This window comes from Rhinoderma darwinii, chromosome 6, assembly GCF_050947455.1.
Source record: "Rhinoderma darwinii isolate aRhiDar2 chromosome 6, aRhiDar2.hap1, whole genome shotgun sequence".
NCBI lineage: Eukaryota > Metazoa > Chordata > Amphibia > Anura > Rhinodermatidae > Rhinoderma > Rhinoderma darwinii.
In genome coordinates this window covers 63,190,037-63,205,774 of record NC_134692.1, presented here as the reverse complement: position 1 = coordinate 63,205,774, position 15,738 = coordinate 63,190,037, and the positions used below count along the sequence as shown (strand labels likewise).

Below are 15,738 nucleotides of genomic sequence, written 5' to 3'. Positions count from 1 at the left end.
TAAAAAATAGCTTGGTTATTAAGGTTTAAAATAGGCTGGTCATTAAGGGGTTAATTGTTCAAAATACAGTGGTCCCTCAAGTTAAAATGGCCTCAGGTTACAATATTTTCAACATACAATGGTATTTCCTGGGCCATTGTAACTTGAAACCACATTCAACATACAATGCCACAAAAGGTCTGGATCTTGGGCGGGTGTGATTGGCTGAAAGATGCAGACAATCAGCATGGGTATTTTACTGGTAAAACACCTGCTGTAATGCAGAGCATGCCCTGATTGCCTGTCTAGAAGCGCATCTCTACAGTACAGTACTACATATCCTGTACTGCTCTTTACCTGCGCCAGGAGGAGTTCACTAAAACAGTGTATTAGAGTGTTTTGTGCAACTTTGAAATACATTTTTATTTAAAATTATTTTAACTTTATCAGATACAGCTTCTATGTACCCTGGATACATAGATGCTGTATCGTGGTATTCATAATGGCCGTCTTGGGTGTTAAATGCGGTTTTCCACTCGTCACCTTTGTGGATACGGATCAAGTTATAAGCTCCGCATAGATCTTTGTGAACACCTTGGCCCCACGAATTCTATTAAAAAGTTCTGAGATAAGCGGCAGGGAATACTTATTCTTAACCGTAATTTGATTCCGACCACGGTAGTCGATACATGGACGAAGAGGTCAGTCTTTCTTCACGAAGAAGAATCCGGCTCTTGCCGGAGAGGAGGACTTCCGAGGACTTCCCTCTCTCTCGGTTCTCTTTAACGTAGGCGGACATAGCTAGGGTCTCAGGCAGGGAGAGAGGATAAATTCGACCTCGAGGTGGCGAGGCTTCAGGAAGTAATTCAACAGGGCAGTCGTAGATGCGATGAGGAGCAAAAGTCTCTGCTTCCTTCTTACTGAAGACGTCTGCAAAACTAATATAATGTGACGGTAGATCGGAGAGAGACTGAGGCAGTGAAGTACATGGGGCTATACAACTTTATCCGAAAGCTACTGTATGCTGTTTAAAGTACTAGTGCCTTCTCTAACTATGCTGACGGATACATTATACAGGGGTTTCATTTGTCAAAGCAATAAATAAAATCCTCATGCTTACAAAAAGCAACTACAGTGATAGAATACAAAGAATTTTCAATCACAATCAAAATAAAACAGATAGACAAAAGCATTGGCTTAATTGCTGCAAATCAAAAAATGCAGGTTTTTTTCCAGTTCTAAAAATGCAGCAGTAGAATGATATATAAGGGATGTAAAGTTTTTCAGGACTGTTCAGGTATTCTATCCATAAGAGACACAATGGGAAAGGTAAGAGAACAAAGTTTGTTAATACGTCTTCTTGTTTTTCAATGTATTAGTGAAAGCGTCATCTTACAAGAACAATCCTTGTCCCTTGTCCTGTTAGGACATATGGATATCATAGGGAGAAGTCCCCTGCTCAGGACCCCCCACCCCTTACCTCTATGAGCCATAACAGAGGACCACTTTGTAAGAACAGAGGATGTGGCGCTACATTATGGCCGCTGAAGGGGAAATATATGGCTAGACATGGCTTCCCGAGGCGATAACATGACAGCATTTGATCGCCTAGGGTTAGTGGAGCTGAACCCACTGTAATCATCTGATCTTTGGGCCAACTTCTTTTTTAAAGGTGTTGTCTTCTAGAGTTAAATCCTTTCATTTAATAGATATGCCCCTTCCCAAACTGCCCAATATGCAGTAACTTCACAATTTGATCATAGCATGGCAGTAAAATTTAAAGGCGTCATCCAACTTGTACATATTTTTTTACAAACACCTTCAATTATTATAAAACAAAAAACAAAAACAAAAAATAATCAGTGCTTACTTCAATTTCGCCCCCAAAGATCCATTCTTGCAGTCCTCCCGGTCTTTGTTTGCCAGCATGTAACCGCTGTAGCTAAATTAGACACCTCATATTCAAGACATCACCACTCAGAGATGGAAGCAATGATTCCAGGAATATGTGACCTCTGAGGCCTATGATTGGCTACAACGGTCACATGCTGGCCACTTGCAAACAAAGATCGAGAATACCGCAGGGGCGTCAGTGCTGGATTGCCGGGGAAAGAAGATACAAATACTAATTATTTTTATGTTAAATAACATATGCAACTGTTTATAAAAATAAATGTAAAAGTTGGATAAATGCTTTAATTACAGTATTTTATAGATAGGCACTAGTGGTTGAGGTAACTAAGATTATGTTTATCAATTATGCCTTCTATCCTTCAGGACATCTGTCTGTAGTCAGATATGTATTTCAAAAAGTACTATTTTTCCCCATTAAATTAAATGGTTAACTTTTTTGGGACGAAAGATGAGTAAACTATACTCTCAATTTACCTCTTAGGGTACTTCACACATGGTGTTTTCATACAAAAACACACACAAAAAGAAGTACTACTTATGTCTACTTATCTACATATGTCTAAATTAGATAGAAATAAATTGATGTGTCATAAGTAAAACATGATGGAATACTTTCTTCATAGATCATCTTTTTTGAAGACAAGAACTTCCAGGGCCGCTCCTATGAGTGCAGCTCTGACTGTTCTGATCTTCATTCTTTCTTCAACCGCTGCAACTCGATCCGTGTAGTGAATGGAAATTGGATGCTGTATGAACGCCCCAACTTCACTGGACATCAGTACTTCTTGAGAAAGGGAGAATATCCTGACTTCCAGCAGTGGTTGGGATTTAATGACTCCATCAGGTCCTGCCGACTTATCTCATCAGTAAGTTATCTTGAATGAAACAGTACAAAACAATAGGTATTCATTTTTTTACACTTTCTTCAATTCAGCCAATCTTCTTTTAACTTCCGATGTGGGGGTACTGTGGTTGAGACTTAAGGAGGTCACTGTGGCTTGCACTTAAGGAGGCACTATTGCTGGCATTTCTACAGTAGGGGCACCGGCTGTCTCTTATGGAAGTTTCATGGGTGTCACCATTATAGGGGAACTGTGGAGAAAAAGAGCATTTTAAAAATGTACACATTGTAAATATAGGAGGCAGATTTACGTATTTTTCTATTTCAGAATGTTTAAGAGTGTGCTTTATGTGAACCTAGACCTATATGACCCCTTTGCACTACAGACTTCTTCCTCCTGGCCATCATGGCACAGTACAATACAACCCAGTAAGACAGACCTTAAACTTGACACCTTATGGAGCCACACTATTGAGTCAAAGGGGAACGATGAGATAGTCGTGTCTTCATTCACTGTTTTTACAATAGAATAAGGTGCATAAATTGAATTCTAGACTATATGTGGGGCTCTAGTCTAATGGCGAATATCACCTTATATTACCTTTTCTTAAGAAACAGAGTGATATAGAACACTTCTCCCACGAAGGGGACAATGGAATATGATTCCGTGTTAATATTGCTATGGGAATTTTTTTTGTAACTGGCTCTCTGTGTGAAAGAGTACAACCTTAATCATAGAAATACAAGCCACAGCACATTTTATAAATATATGCATCACCCTTATTCTAGTTACCCGCAAGACAATCCTTTGTTCTCCACAAAAAGATAGTGCCCACAGCTCGTGACCCAAATAATGCTCCTACATAGTAGTGCTTACTGCTGACTGTCTCCACACTGGGGCTACATAGGCCCAGCATAGTAGTTCCATCTTACAGATATTCCTCACTGTTGTGTCCATGAAGCAGTGTAGTTAACATTGTGGCAGCACACTAATAACGTCAACATAGAATTACCCACACCATTGTGCCTACTATATAGAATTAACTATGCACATGCAAAAGACGAACAACAGTCGCTTATATGTAGCTATTCCTTCCTGTACCAATCTGTGCAGTCAGAGATCAGGACTGAAGAAGTCAAGCAGAACAATCAATGTGTTGTGTTCCAGGACAGTGGCAGGAATCAGGGACTTAACATTCAGCCTATTGTGTTCTATTTGCCAGTGTAAGAACTGTAATATCTAACAATGTATTTTCATCTGGATAGCTTCTATAAAACAAAATAAAACAATAGTATCACCAAAATTATTTGAAAAATATTTTTTTCCTACAACATTTTTAAATAGAACGTAATTTTCTGATGATTCCTTTTGAATTATTAATATGCAGCACACAGCAACATGTACCAACATGTACATATAACAGGTACCAACCTAATTGGGTTTTTTTTCTTTCTAAATTTATAGTACAGAGGAACTCACAAGATCCGGATCTATGAAAGAGAAGACTTCCGAGGTGAAATGCTGGAGATCACTGAAGATTGCCCAATTCTATTTGAACAGTTCAACTATCATGAAGTTCACTCTTGCAACATCCTGGAAGGATCTTGGATTTTCTACGAGTTGCCCAACTACAGAGGAAGGCAATATTACCTCAAGCCAGGAGAATACAAAAGATTCACTGAATGGGGATCACAAAACAACAAAGTAGGGTCTCTGAGACGCATCATGGACAGTTATTAAATTGTGTGTCTGGAAAACAAACATCACTGATAATAAAAAATATAAAGATCAATGATATCATAATTATTTAAACAAGAAGACCGTATGGCAAAAGAGGGGGGGGAGAAATCCTCCAGCTCATCGTTTGTAGACTTTATCCAAATAGCGCTCAGATCACCGCACGGCCAGCAGTCACTAGCAGAGAAAAGGAAGAGACTGTGATCCAGCGCTTGTGCGTAAATAAAAGGAATCAAAGTTCCAATTTTATTGAAAATCAAGTTAAAACTATAAATATATTCATCATGGCATATGTAGATATGCCATGATGAAGGACACTGCACGTGTCTGACACTGCACGTGTCTGAAACGCGTAGGTGAAATATAATTGCGATACACCCTTCAGCACTTTGAATTTATAGTTTTAACTTGATTTTCAATGAAATTTAAACTTTGATTCCTTTTATTTATGCACAAGCGCTGGATCATAGTCTCTTATTTTTCTCATCATAATTATTTATCACTGAATTTTTGTTTGACTGTCGTAACACTTAATCAATAAATACAATAGATAATATTACTGGTAAGGCTCTGTTCACATCTGCATTGGAGGCTCCGTCGCAGATGACATCAGAGTTGACAAGAAGAATAATGTTGTATAAAATAAGTTTTTCTAGTACATCCCATAGATGCTCAATTGGATTTGGCAAATTTGGAGGCCAAGTCAACACTTTGAACACTTTGTTATGTTTCTCAAACGGTACCTGCAAAATGTTTGCTGTTTGGTAGGGCGCAGTATTCAGCTGAAAGAGGCCACTGCCATTAGTAAATACTTTTGCCATAAATGGGTGTATTTGGTCTGCAACAATGTTAAGGAATGTGGTACGCATCAAAGTAACAGCCATATAAATGCCAGAACCCAAAGTTTCCCAGCAGAATATTGCCCATAGCATCACACAGCCTCCACCTAGTTGCCTTTTTACCGTAGTGTGCATCCTGGTGCGATCTCTTCTCCAGGTAAGTGACGCACACATACACGGTTGTCCAAATGAAGTAGAAGAAAATTTAATTAATCAGATCAGTCAACCTTCTTCCATTGCTCCCTGGTCCATTTCTTTTATTTATTTTTATTTTTTCAAAATATTTTTTTGTTTTGTTTCACAAATTCTCATTTCACATATTATACCATATACAAAAATACAGCACTGAAGATTGAGTAAACTACTCCAGAACTGTCAAGAGATATATTACAAAAAAACATTACTTAAATCTAACCCCCCCCCCCCCCCCCCCCAACCCCTGAAACCCGACCAAGAGGAATGCTAAATAAAATTGTTAAAAAAATTTAATTTAAGAGGTATATTTGACAATTTCCCCCAAGTGTTATCCCACTTCTTCATCTTCCCCTTATTCCTATACTGGATGTGTTAATATTCTTTACATTTATTGCTCAAGTTCATCCATTCCTTGATGTCGGGAGGATCCGGGGATATCCACTTCCTTACAATAATCAATCTGGCAAAAAATAGAAGCCTTGCAATCACACCCTTAAGCTCATTAGAGCTTTCCATATCTTCTGTACACCCCAATATTGCATACAGTGATGCATAGGGTACTACAATACCTAACCTCCTTTCCATAATCTGATATATAATTTTTGTCAGCTCCAAACAGTATGCAGTAAATCTGCCTTACCATAGGAGCACCTGTTACATACGGCATTAGCTCTGAGGCCCTTCTTTTCTAAGAGATCTGGGGTATAATATAGTCTATAAACTAAATTAACTTCTTCATTTTTTTCAGCCTAACCATGGTCTGTTTCACTTGCATTGAGAGCTCCTTTGACCTCATGTTGTGGGTTCACAGCAACAGCTTCCAAATACAAATGCCACACTTGGAATCAACTCCAGACCTTTTACCTGCTTAATTGATGATGAATTAACGAGGGAATAGCCCATGCAGCTCATTAAATAGCTTTTGAGATAATTGTGCAATTAACTTTGGTCCCTTGAAAAAGAGACAGCTACATATTAAAAAGCTGGAATTCCTAAACCCTTTCTCAAAATTAGGATGTGAATACCCTCAAATTAAAGCTGAGAGTCTGCTCTTTAAGCCCATATTGATTATATAACTGTATATTCAATATGTTTTGGTAAACAGCTAAAATGCCAAAACTTGTGTCACTGTCCAAATAATTCTGGACCTAACTGTATACCCACCAAGCCAGCTCACAACACATCACTTCCTTCATGGGCTACACGCTGCTGACATTGAAAGTAGGAGGTGGTCATAATAATGTGACTCGACTGTGTATATCTTTCTTCCTTGTCGATAGCAGAAGATACTTTCTTAAAACCAATATTTTTATGCATCAAAACACTTATTTCTCTGGCATAAGTAGAGTAATCTGAGTGGTATTCCTGGCCAGACCATTTTTTTTAACCCATCCTAACTTCTCCCGTGTCAAATGAATTTCATTAAGGGCAATTATCGCCGGAAGATGTAAGATGTTTGTTCACTAGATCAAATACTATACATCATTTTGCTTTATCCCCTAGTCCTCTCACATTCCAAGTTAGAACTTTCACTTCCATTTATCTTGGAAAAAAACCTAAATCCCCTCTCTTGGCCAGTATATCCCTCCCGCCTTAGCCCTCTACATGACCTGAAAGGCATATCTTGCATGCAGCTCTCTTCCAATTCAAGCCACTCCCTCCCCCACCTACAACCCCCTTACAGAATCACACCCATAACTCTAATCATCTATTCTATTGCATATTAGTGACTTAATCAAATCCCCTTTGCATCCAGACATTCCACCGCCTGTTCTGGGGAGGAAAAGAAACTAGTGTGATCTTAGTAAATAGCAATTTTGATGGAAAAAGTAGTGCATAGCTAATATTGTCCGGTGCCAGTCTTCTTTTGATCTCCATAAAGTCTCGACTTTCTTTATGTGTAACTGTCACGATCTGTGGGTATGTGGACCCACTGGGTGTACCGCCATAGCAGGATAGCAGCTGTCCAAACACTGGGAATAGGAAAACACTAAGGGACCATTTGCTAGGCTGACACGGGAAAACACAACAACGCTCAGGCAACGAGTGAAGGGGCAGGGCCCTTCTTATTGTCCAGGGTGATTAGACAATTCTAAACATGTGTATGCGCTGGTCCTTTAAGGCCAGGACTGAGCTCGCGCGCGCACCCTTGTGGTCACTGTAGGCCAGGATGGCCGCATGTGCTGGCATCTCCAGGAAGGGAGGCGTCGGCAGGATGAGAGGCGTCTGCGGTCTGTGGCCGTAGACGTTACATTAACTTTGAATATCAGAAGTAACGAAGAAAAAAGCGGATATTTCTCTTGCGCAGCCGGTTTGTGGAAGATCCACGGTTAGAATTGTCCGTTCATCCCAGTCACGTAGACAAGGTAAGTAGAAAAAGGTTTTTATTTCGTACAAAGAACAACAACAAAGTGTTTAGAAACCGAGGAAGAAACCAGTTCGGTTCAAATATAGAGGCTTCTTCCAGTTCTCGAATCGGATGTCAGGCTGCTCCCAGACCAAAGTGACAACATCCCAGAGGAATACTGGAATTGACTACACTGGATGTTATGCTCCCATCATAACTTCACAAGGTTAGCACAACTTGAACCCAGTACACACGAAATTTGTTTATCGTTTCATGCACTATGCGCGGTTTGTTGCTTTTTTTCTTTGTCTAGTTACAGTAACTTTGGAATAGTCAGGATAAATTGAGATTTTCGCATTTTCATTTACTAAATTATGTTTGTACGTAACTGACAATCGACCTCACAGGAGTCATGCAGACCAAAATGCAGAAAATATGAATGTAAAAATACCTTTTATTAAATATATTTTAAAAATAAACATTGTATCATACCAATAGGCAGCCAAATAAAGGCATGAATCCTCACATGAAAAAAGTGCTTAGCAATATAAAGCAAGTATCATTTACTGGCATTTATAAGAGGGTCATTATGTAAACAGAGGTTAGCTCATCTAGATATAAATCCAAATGGTGTGATCTGCCGCCTCGACACGCGTTTCTCATTAGTATTCCTAAGGATAGTTAAAGGTAGGGGGCAGGAGTTTAATAAAGGGAACTACAGCCAATAGCATTGTACAGAGACCATCATGTGATGTAACTAACTATTTACTCTAAGTGATCTCATATGGAGAGAAAGGTGTCAGGTGGTCAATCACATGATTACAAATTGACCACATCTCCCCAGTTGTACAATAGCGAAAGCGAGTGTTACTTGGTTGCCTAAACGTCAATATCTCTCCTCCAATCATGTGACCGAGCATGACGCAAAGGCGCATGCCCGGATGCCCCCGCTATGATGGGAATGACGAATCCCTGTTCCGCCAACCAGTGTGTGCTACGCTAAAATCACAGCAGAGGGGGCATCACCAACTGACATACCTCTATGTGGCGGAACAGCGAAATGCTAAAGGAAGGAACACACCAAGCATGCACACAACCATGCCCGGCAAGGCGACCACAGGAGAGGCAGAAGCAAAGTCTCCACTTAGAGTAAATAGTTAGTTATATCACATGATGGTCTATGTACAATGCTATTGGCTGTAGTTCCCTTTATTAACCTCCTGCCCCCTTGCTTTAACTATGCCTCCTGATGAATACTAATGAGAAACGCGCGTTGAAGCGGCCGATCACACCATTTGGATTTATATCTAGATGAGCTCTGTTTACATAATGAGCCTCTTATAAATGGCAGTAAATTATACTTGCTTTATACTGCTAAGCACTTTTTTCATGTGAGGATTCATGCCTTTATTTGGCTGCTTATTGGTATGATACAATAAGTGTATTTAAAGTTAGGTCTAGAATTATTTGGACAATGATACAATGTTCATGATTTGGGCTCTGCATGCCACCACATTGGATTTGAAATGAAACAACGGAGATGCAATTGAAATGTAGACTTTCAGGTTTAATTTAAGGGGTTGTACAAAAATATCTTTAGGAATTGCAACCATTTGCAACCATTTTTCTACACAACCTCCTCATTTCAGGGGCTCAAAAGTAATTGGACAAATTAACATTACCATAAATAAAATGGTTTTTTTTAATACTTTGTAGAGAATCCTTTGCAGGCAATGACTGCCTGAAGTCTGGAACCCATGGACATCACCAAACGCCGGGTTTCCTCCTTTATGGGGGTTAAATGTGGTTAAATGTTAAAAGGGGTTAAATGTGATGATGGAAAAAACCAAAAAATTGCTTGGACTCTAGGGACAAGAATAGGCTGATCTGGAAGGGTTAAACAAAATATTCTAATACTTCCACAGATACAGCAAGACAGAATTAGCTTGCCAAACGCTGGAACAAATTTTTCAGCTTTCTCAGGTGGGCCATTGGCATTGTTGTATTCAACAATAGCTAAACAAGCTATACAACTGATTGTATTCAGTGTAAACAGGAAAACTGAGGAAAATAAAACAACTTGCTTGAGTTAGTGATTTTGTTGTGTTACAGTCCCATGACTAGAGCAGTGCTGACATTGTCAATCTGATGTACATTTATTCATTGTTATGCAAAGCACATTGTGAGCAGTTTGTATAAATTGGAAGGGTTCATTAGTCTACCCATAGCACTTCATTAACATTCACCATGGGAAAGGTAACGTGACTGCTACATTCATTTGCATATATTAATAGTACATTGTAATAATATTAATTATTTCAGAATAACAAGAAAGATTGTTGTCATTTACTTGTTAAATTTATCATTTCTCTATAATTATCTGTCATCATGTTTCACTGAGCAACAGTACATTATATCCATGTGGCGGCAATGTTTGTTTTCTGATCATTTCCACTTCTATCAGCTGATATTATTATTGAATAGATATAATCAGCATCTTAAATGACTATTATCTTATTCACTCAATGCAAATATCTGCTAGCCTAGACAAGGTATTTTCCTAGTAGAGGAGCATGGGCATAGCTACCAAAGTAGAAGTCCGAGCAACCACTATGGGGCGCAGTAGTTTAGGGGGCCCATCTATATAATTAAATGGAGCCTCAAACGTGATAGGTGGTTAGCGATTAGTGTGGGAGATATAGAAAGACAGATAGAATAAATGTGTAGATGAATGTGAAAGAACAGAGAAGGGATGAAAAGATCCATCCATGAATATCATAACAATAACATCCTTTCCAAATACATTTTCTTTTATTTGTGTTCATGGCAGAATGGGGTCACGTGGTGCCTTGTTACACCCCAGAATTCATAGATTACATTCCCTTTCATTGGTTTGTGACGATGACTCCAGCTTTTTTATGTTCTTAAAGCTAATACTATTAGCAATCCGAGCTGCATATAAGAAAGTTCATGACATGTAACCGTCATAGTCCTTGCTACGAAACACCTTCATTGTTCAGATCATGTGATATGTCTGGGTGGAGCGTCACTTTTTAATACGCACTAATATATTTGTTATTTGCACATATTAACACTGATTTTATAATCATCTACTTATAAATCTTACTTTTTTTGTTTATATATGGTGTATAAAAAGCACACGCATAACCTAACTTTGCTCTATAGCACTTAAAACTAACAATATGATATAATCACTGTATTTACTGTACACTTCATTACTTATCTGAAATAAAAATAACATGCATTTGTAATTTTCTTGTGGATTATAAAAGAAGATGCAGATAATTTTCTGGGAGCATTTATAGTGCTTTATACACATTTGTTTTATAGCTAAACATGCAATAAAATTAAAATTTTGAAAATTATTTTCCAGATTACATTCTACGAGGACAGGAACTACCAGGGTCGATCCCATGAAAGCAGCAGCGACTGTTCAGAACTGAATTCTTACTTCAGTCAATGTAACTCTATCCGAGTAGAGAATGGAAACTGGATGATCTATGAGCGTCCAAATTACACTGGTCAACAGTACTTTGTAAAAAGGGGAGAGTACCCAGATTGTCAGCACTGGTCTGGTCTGAGTGACTCCATCAGGTCCTGCCGTTTAATCCCTCAGGTAAGAAGGACTCCCTGGAGGAATTTCTGGGAGACAATAAGGTGCAGTTCTATAAAACATACTAATAGACAAAAATACAACCACAACTGATAATAATAAAATTGCATCCCTATTTGCTCCAAATCCCAATTATATTAATGCTAGCAGGTAAAGCCGGTGGATATTCTTTTAGGCCCATGTCATCTCCTCTTGAAATTAATATGTGTGTTATTCTGTTTTCACTGTAAAGCACCGCGGCTCCTTCAGAATCAGGGTCTATGAAAGAGAAGACTTCAGGGGTCAAATGATGGAGTTCACTGAAGATTGTCCTCATGTTAATGAAGAATTCAATTATCATGACATCCACTCCTGCAATGTCTTAGAAGGACACTGGATCTTCTTTGAACAACCAAACTACAGAGGACGTCAGTATTACCTGAAGCCTGGAGAATATAGAAGATTTACAGACTGGGGTGCCATGAATGCTAGGGTTGGCTCTTTTAGACGCATTAGTGATTTGTACTAAAATGCTGCATTTTTTCCATTTGCTTAAATTTATTACAATATACCTTATACATTCATTTTCCCTCAAAATTAAAACTCTGCATTCAGATTGTGTGCACGTTATTTGATTAGATAAATATGGATTGACACATCTACAAGCAACAAAATACAGAAAAGTACTAATGACTAATTTAAAGTCAACTAATTAACCAGTACCAGGAAAGTAAGCTCTATGTGGAGAATTTATTAAGACTAGCGTTTCATACGCCAGACTTAAAAAAGTTGGAGTAAACTCTGACACATTTATTAAGAGGCAAATGTGTCGCATTTTTCGTGGTGCAACGACCATTATCATGCGCCATACATTCCTCCACCTTGGTAATAAAATAAAAAAACACCCATACACATCTCAGCACTCCACTTCTCCTCCTCAGGCTCCCTCATAATTTTAGCGCCATTCATACAATGTCCTGACGCTGAGCAGTGTCAGGGCCTTATAAGCGCCGCAGCACTTCATTCATCAGTACTGCATCGCATACAATGTCCTGAAGCTGCCCGACTTCATTATTTTCATTATGAGCTGCGCTAGAGAGATGAGGGAGCCAGGGGGATAAGTGGAGTAGAGAGGTGAGAACAATACATGTAGTACAGGTAAATTACATTAAAGTACATGTAGTACAGGTAGATAGGCGTGTAGTCAGGCCCCTTTTTGCCACTAGGCACTGGGGGTGCAATAGCTAGGGCGTCCAGCAGGCGGGGGGCAGCTACAGGATAGTTTATTTTTGTATGTGTATATGTTCCAATATGTGTGTATATGTGTCTCTGTGCGTGTAATTGTGTGCCTAAGTGCCTATATATGTGTCTGTATGTGTATATGTTTCTGTGTGTGTGCATCTACTACATGATCTGTACTCCGAGAGTGATCACTGTGTGTTATCTGTGGTGTAACATAGGACTGCAGGTAACACTACTACATTATCTGTGCTCAGGGAGTTATCAGTGCATGTTATCTGTGGTGTTACATAGGACTGCAGGTAACATCTACTACATTATCTGTACTCAGAGAGTTATCACCGTGTGTTATCTGCGGTGTTACATAGGACTGCAGGTAACAGCTATTACATTATCTGCACTCAGGGACGCAAATACAGTTGAAAGCACAGGCGATGCAAGGGAACCATCAGTTCCCTTCCTCGACATTCGGCGCTTTTTTGTGTGGCACAGGCGGCGCAATGAAGTTATCGCGCCATCTGGCATCGTTCTGGGGCAGGCCCAATCAGAAGAGACCAGGCCTGCATCAACGGCAAGAGTAAATGGTGATCCCGGACCAATGCTAGTAACTCCTATCGCGGGGATTCCTTTGTATCGAAAGGAGTCCGGCATTAGATTCATAGTGGCACACGCACCCAAGATGCGCCAAAATTCTGGTGCATCACAGGTGATCCTGTGCCACTTACAAGGCTCAGTAAACTAAGCAGTGACAGCTCTAAGCTGTCATTGGTTAATTTACATCACGTGGTGGCCGTTTCCTAAGTTCATTGGTCTACTTTTAACAGTAGGCCAATGAACTGAGGTAACCTGGGACCAGGTGATGTAAACGAACCAATGACAGCTTAGAGCTGTCACTGTTTACTTAACTGTCACGTACCCAGTAAGGTAAGTATGATTATTGTTTTGCTGTTTTGTGTTTTTTTATAGGTTTGGTTGTTGGACTACTTCAGATTCGAGGACTACTTCAATGGGGGTTTTTATTTTTATAATATGTGTTGGTGCTTTTTTTTTAAATTATTACTACCGCCTTAGTAATGGCCACTGTCTGATAGACAGCTTTAGTTACTAAGGCGGGGCTTAGTGTTGGCCAATGAAAAGGCTAGCAGTAACCCCCCTTTATTACCCCGGTACCCACTGCCACCAGGTGTACCAGGAAGAGACTATACAGTACCCCACCATCTGCAGAGCTGGGTGGGCACTGGGGCAGTTGCAGGCTGGTTGTTAGGCAAACAACTATGACGCCTTCTCTATCTTCTGGGCGGTTTTTCCTTTGCCTTGAGCCTATCTCTTTTCCCTGTCCGTCTGCCAATCAGCAGTGGGGTTGTATTTATACATGTCTTTTCCAGCTGTCCTTTGCTTGTGAAGTTCCTCCTTTGGTGTCTGATCAAGCTTCTGACATCACCTGCACTTCTGATTCTGCACCTTGTGTACACTGACCTCGGATTGCCTCCCATTTATTCTCTGCTTACTGATTTTGGTTATCCGCTCCCGGCCGCTTTTGACCTTTTGCTATTCCTGTTATCCGCTTGCCTTCTGTTTTGAACTTTCAGTTACCCTCTGGCTGTCTGGTTTTCAGCTCAAGTTTACCTGCATTGCACCTCTTGTCCCTGACTGCACTCTGCTAAGACAACATGGGTTCTGAGCAGCAAAGTCCATCCCACCTTGCGTCGGCTCTGGCGAACACCTCAGAATAGCCTTAGATGCTGTCGATCAAAGTGGTTGCGGATTTGGTGTTCCGGTTTACGTGCAGGCTCTCTCCCAGCAGACTCCAGCAGCCTTGAGGTAATCGCTAACATTACACTGGTATTACTAGGCTGGAAAAGCCCAAACACCATAAGTCTTCCCACCCTGTTAATGCTAGCCTGCTGCTGCTATGCTTTTTCTGGCTGGTTATGGAAAATAGAGGGGACCCAAAGTCGTTTAAAAAAAATATATTTTTTAAAAAAAACTACATGGGGTGCACCCCATTTTTCATAACCAGCTAGACACAGCATACCAACAGCAAGCTAGCATTACCAGGGTGGGAAAGGCCACGGTTTTTGGGCTTTCCCAGTCTAATAATACCAGCCTACGGCGACCCAAGTGCCCAACCATCTGTGCAGATGGTCGGCTACTGGATCATCTGCCCCGCCTTAGTAATGGACACTGTCAATCAGAGAGCGGCCATTACTAAGGTAGTAGTAATAAAGTTAAAACAGAAACACAGAAAAAATTGTTTACTAAAATGAAAAACCTACACAACCCTCGTTAACAATTTTCTTGAAAATAAAAAATGCAGTAATCGAAGTAGTCCTCGAATCCTAAGTAGTCTAAAAACCAAACCTGTAAAAAAATCACAAACCAGCACCAAAAAAAACCATTAGTAACACATAAAAAAGCAAAACAATTATTATACTTAACTTTCCTGGGTCCAGTGCTGGAGCCGCAATGCCAGCGAGCTACGCTGTTTCTATAACTTCGGGAGTTATGGGGGGCTTCAGCACTAATAGTGTCTAAGGTACCATCAACTCTAAATACGGCACAGGTAGACGGTAGTACAGTACATGTAGTGCAGGTAGAGAGTAGTACAGGTACATAGCTGTACAATGGTATGTGTAGAACAGGTAGATAGCCATACAGTACACAAAGATAACAGAATAGTAAATGTACAGGTAGATATCAGTAGAATACATGTAATACAGGAAGAGAGCCTTACAGTACATGTAGGCAGTAGAACAGTTCATGAAATAAAGAAAGATAGCAGTACAATACATGTAGCAGAGGTAACTAGCAGTACAGTACATATAGTTGTAATGTCCCTGGCAGCGGGCCGTCAGCTCATATCCTCCCCTGATAGCCGCAGACACGAGTCGGCAAGCGCTGGCCCCAGCCTCCTCCTCAGGAGACACCAGCCCTCGCTTTCACTCACCTCAGCCGGATCCCGCTCTTAAAGGGGCAGTGCGCATACAGGACTTTTGATGAACTTTGACCCGTAAGTACCCTGGACTATAAGAG

General features: G+C 40.1%; 2 protein-coding genes across 3 annotated transcripts; both read left to right on the top strand.

Annotated features, from left to right (window-relative positions):
* The first annotated feature begins 1,299 nt into the window (after positions 1 to 1,299).
* Positions 1,300 to 4,475, top strand: LOC142656327 (gamma-crystallin 2-like). 2 transcript variants are annotated; one of them, XM_075831222.1, is made up of 3 exons: positions 1,300 to 1,308; positions 2,517 to 2,759; positions 4,200 to 4,475. In XM_075831222.1, the coding sequence occupies exons 1-3, from the start codon at positions 1,300 to 1,302 to the stop codon at positions 4,473 to 4,475; spliced, it is 528 nt and encodes a 175-aa protein (XP_075687337.1). The 2 variants fall into 2 exon arrangements, with proteins under 2 accessions (XP_075687337.1, XP_075687338.1); XM_075831223.1 differs by having other exon boundaries at positions 2,517 to 2,763; positions 4,207 to 4,475.
* Positions 4,476 to 10,100: 5,625 nt separating this feature from the next.
* LOC142656326 (gamma-crystallin 1-like) lies at positions 10,101 to 11,995 on the top strand. The gene is made up of 3 exons (XM_075831221.1): positions 10,101 to 10,109; positions 11,248 to 11,490; positions 11,720 to 11,995. Exons 1-3 carry the CDS (start codon positions 10,101 to 10,103, stop codon positions 11,993 to 11,995), a joined length of 528 nt encoding a protein of 175 aa, XP_075687336.1.
* The last annotated feature ends 3,743 nt before the right edge of the window (positions 11,996 to 15,738 follow it).

What these genes read in the sequence shown, in the direction of transcription:
- LOC142656327 (XM_075831222.1), top strand. An exon ending in CCTGCCGACTTATCTCATCA is followed by an intron (nt 2,760 to 4,199) that starts GTAAGTTATCTT and finishes CTAAATTTATAG; the next exon opens with TACAGAGGAACTCACAAGAT.
- LOC142656326 (XM_075831221.1), top strand. An exon ending in CCTGCCGTTTAATCCCTCAG is followed by an intron (nt 11,491 to 11,719) that starts GTAAGAAGGACT and finishes TTCACTGTAAAG; the next exon opens with CACCGCGGCTCCTTCAGAAT.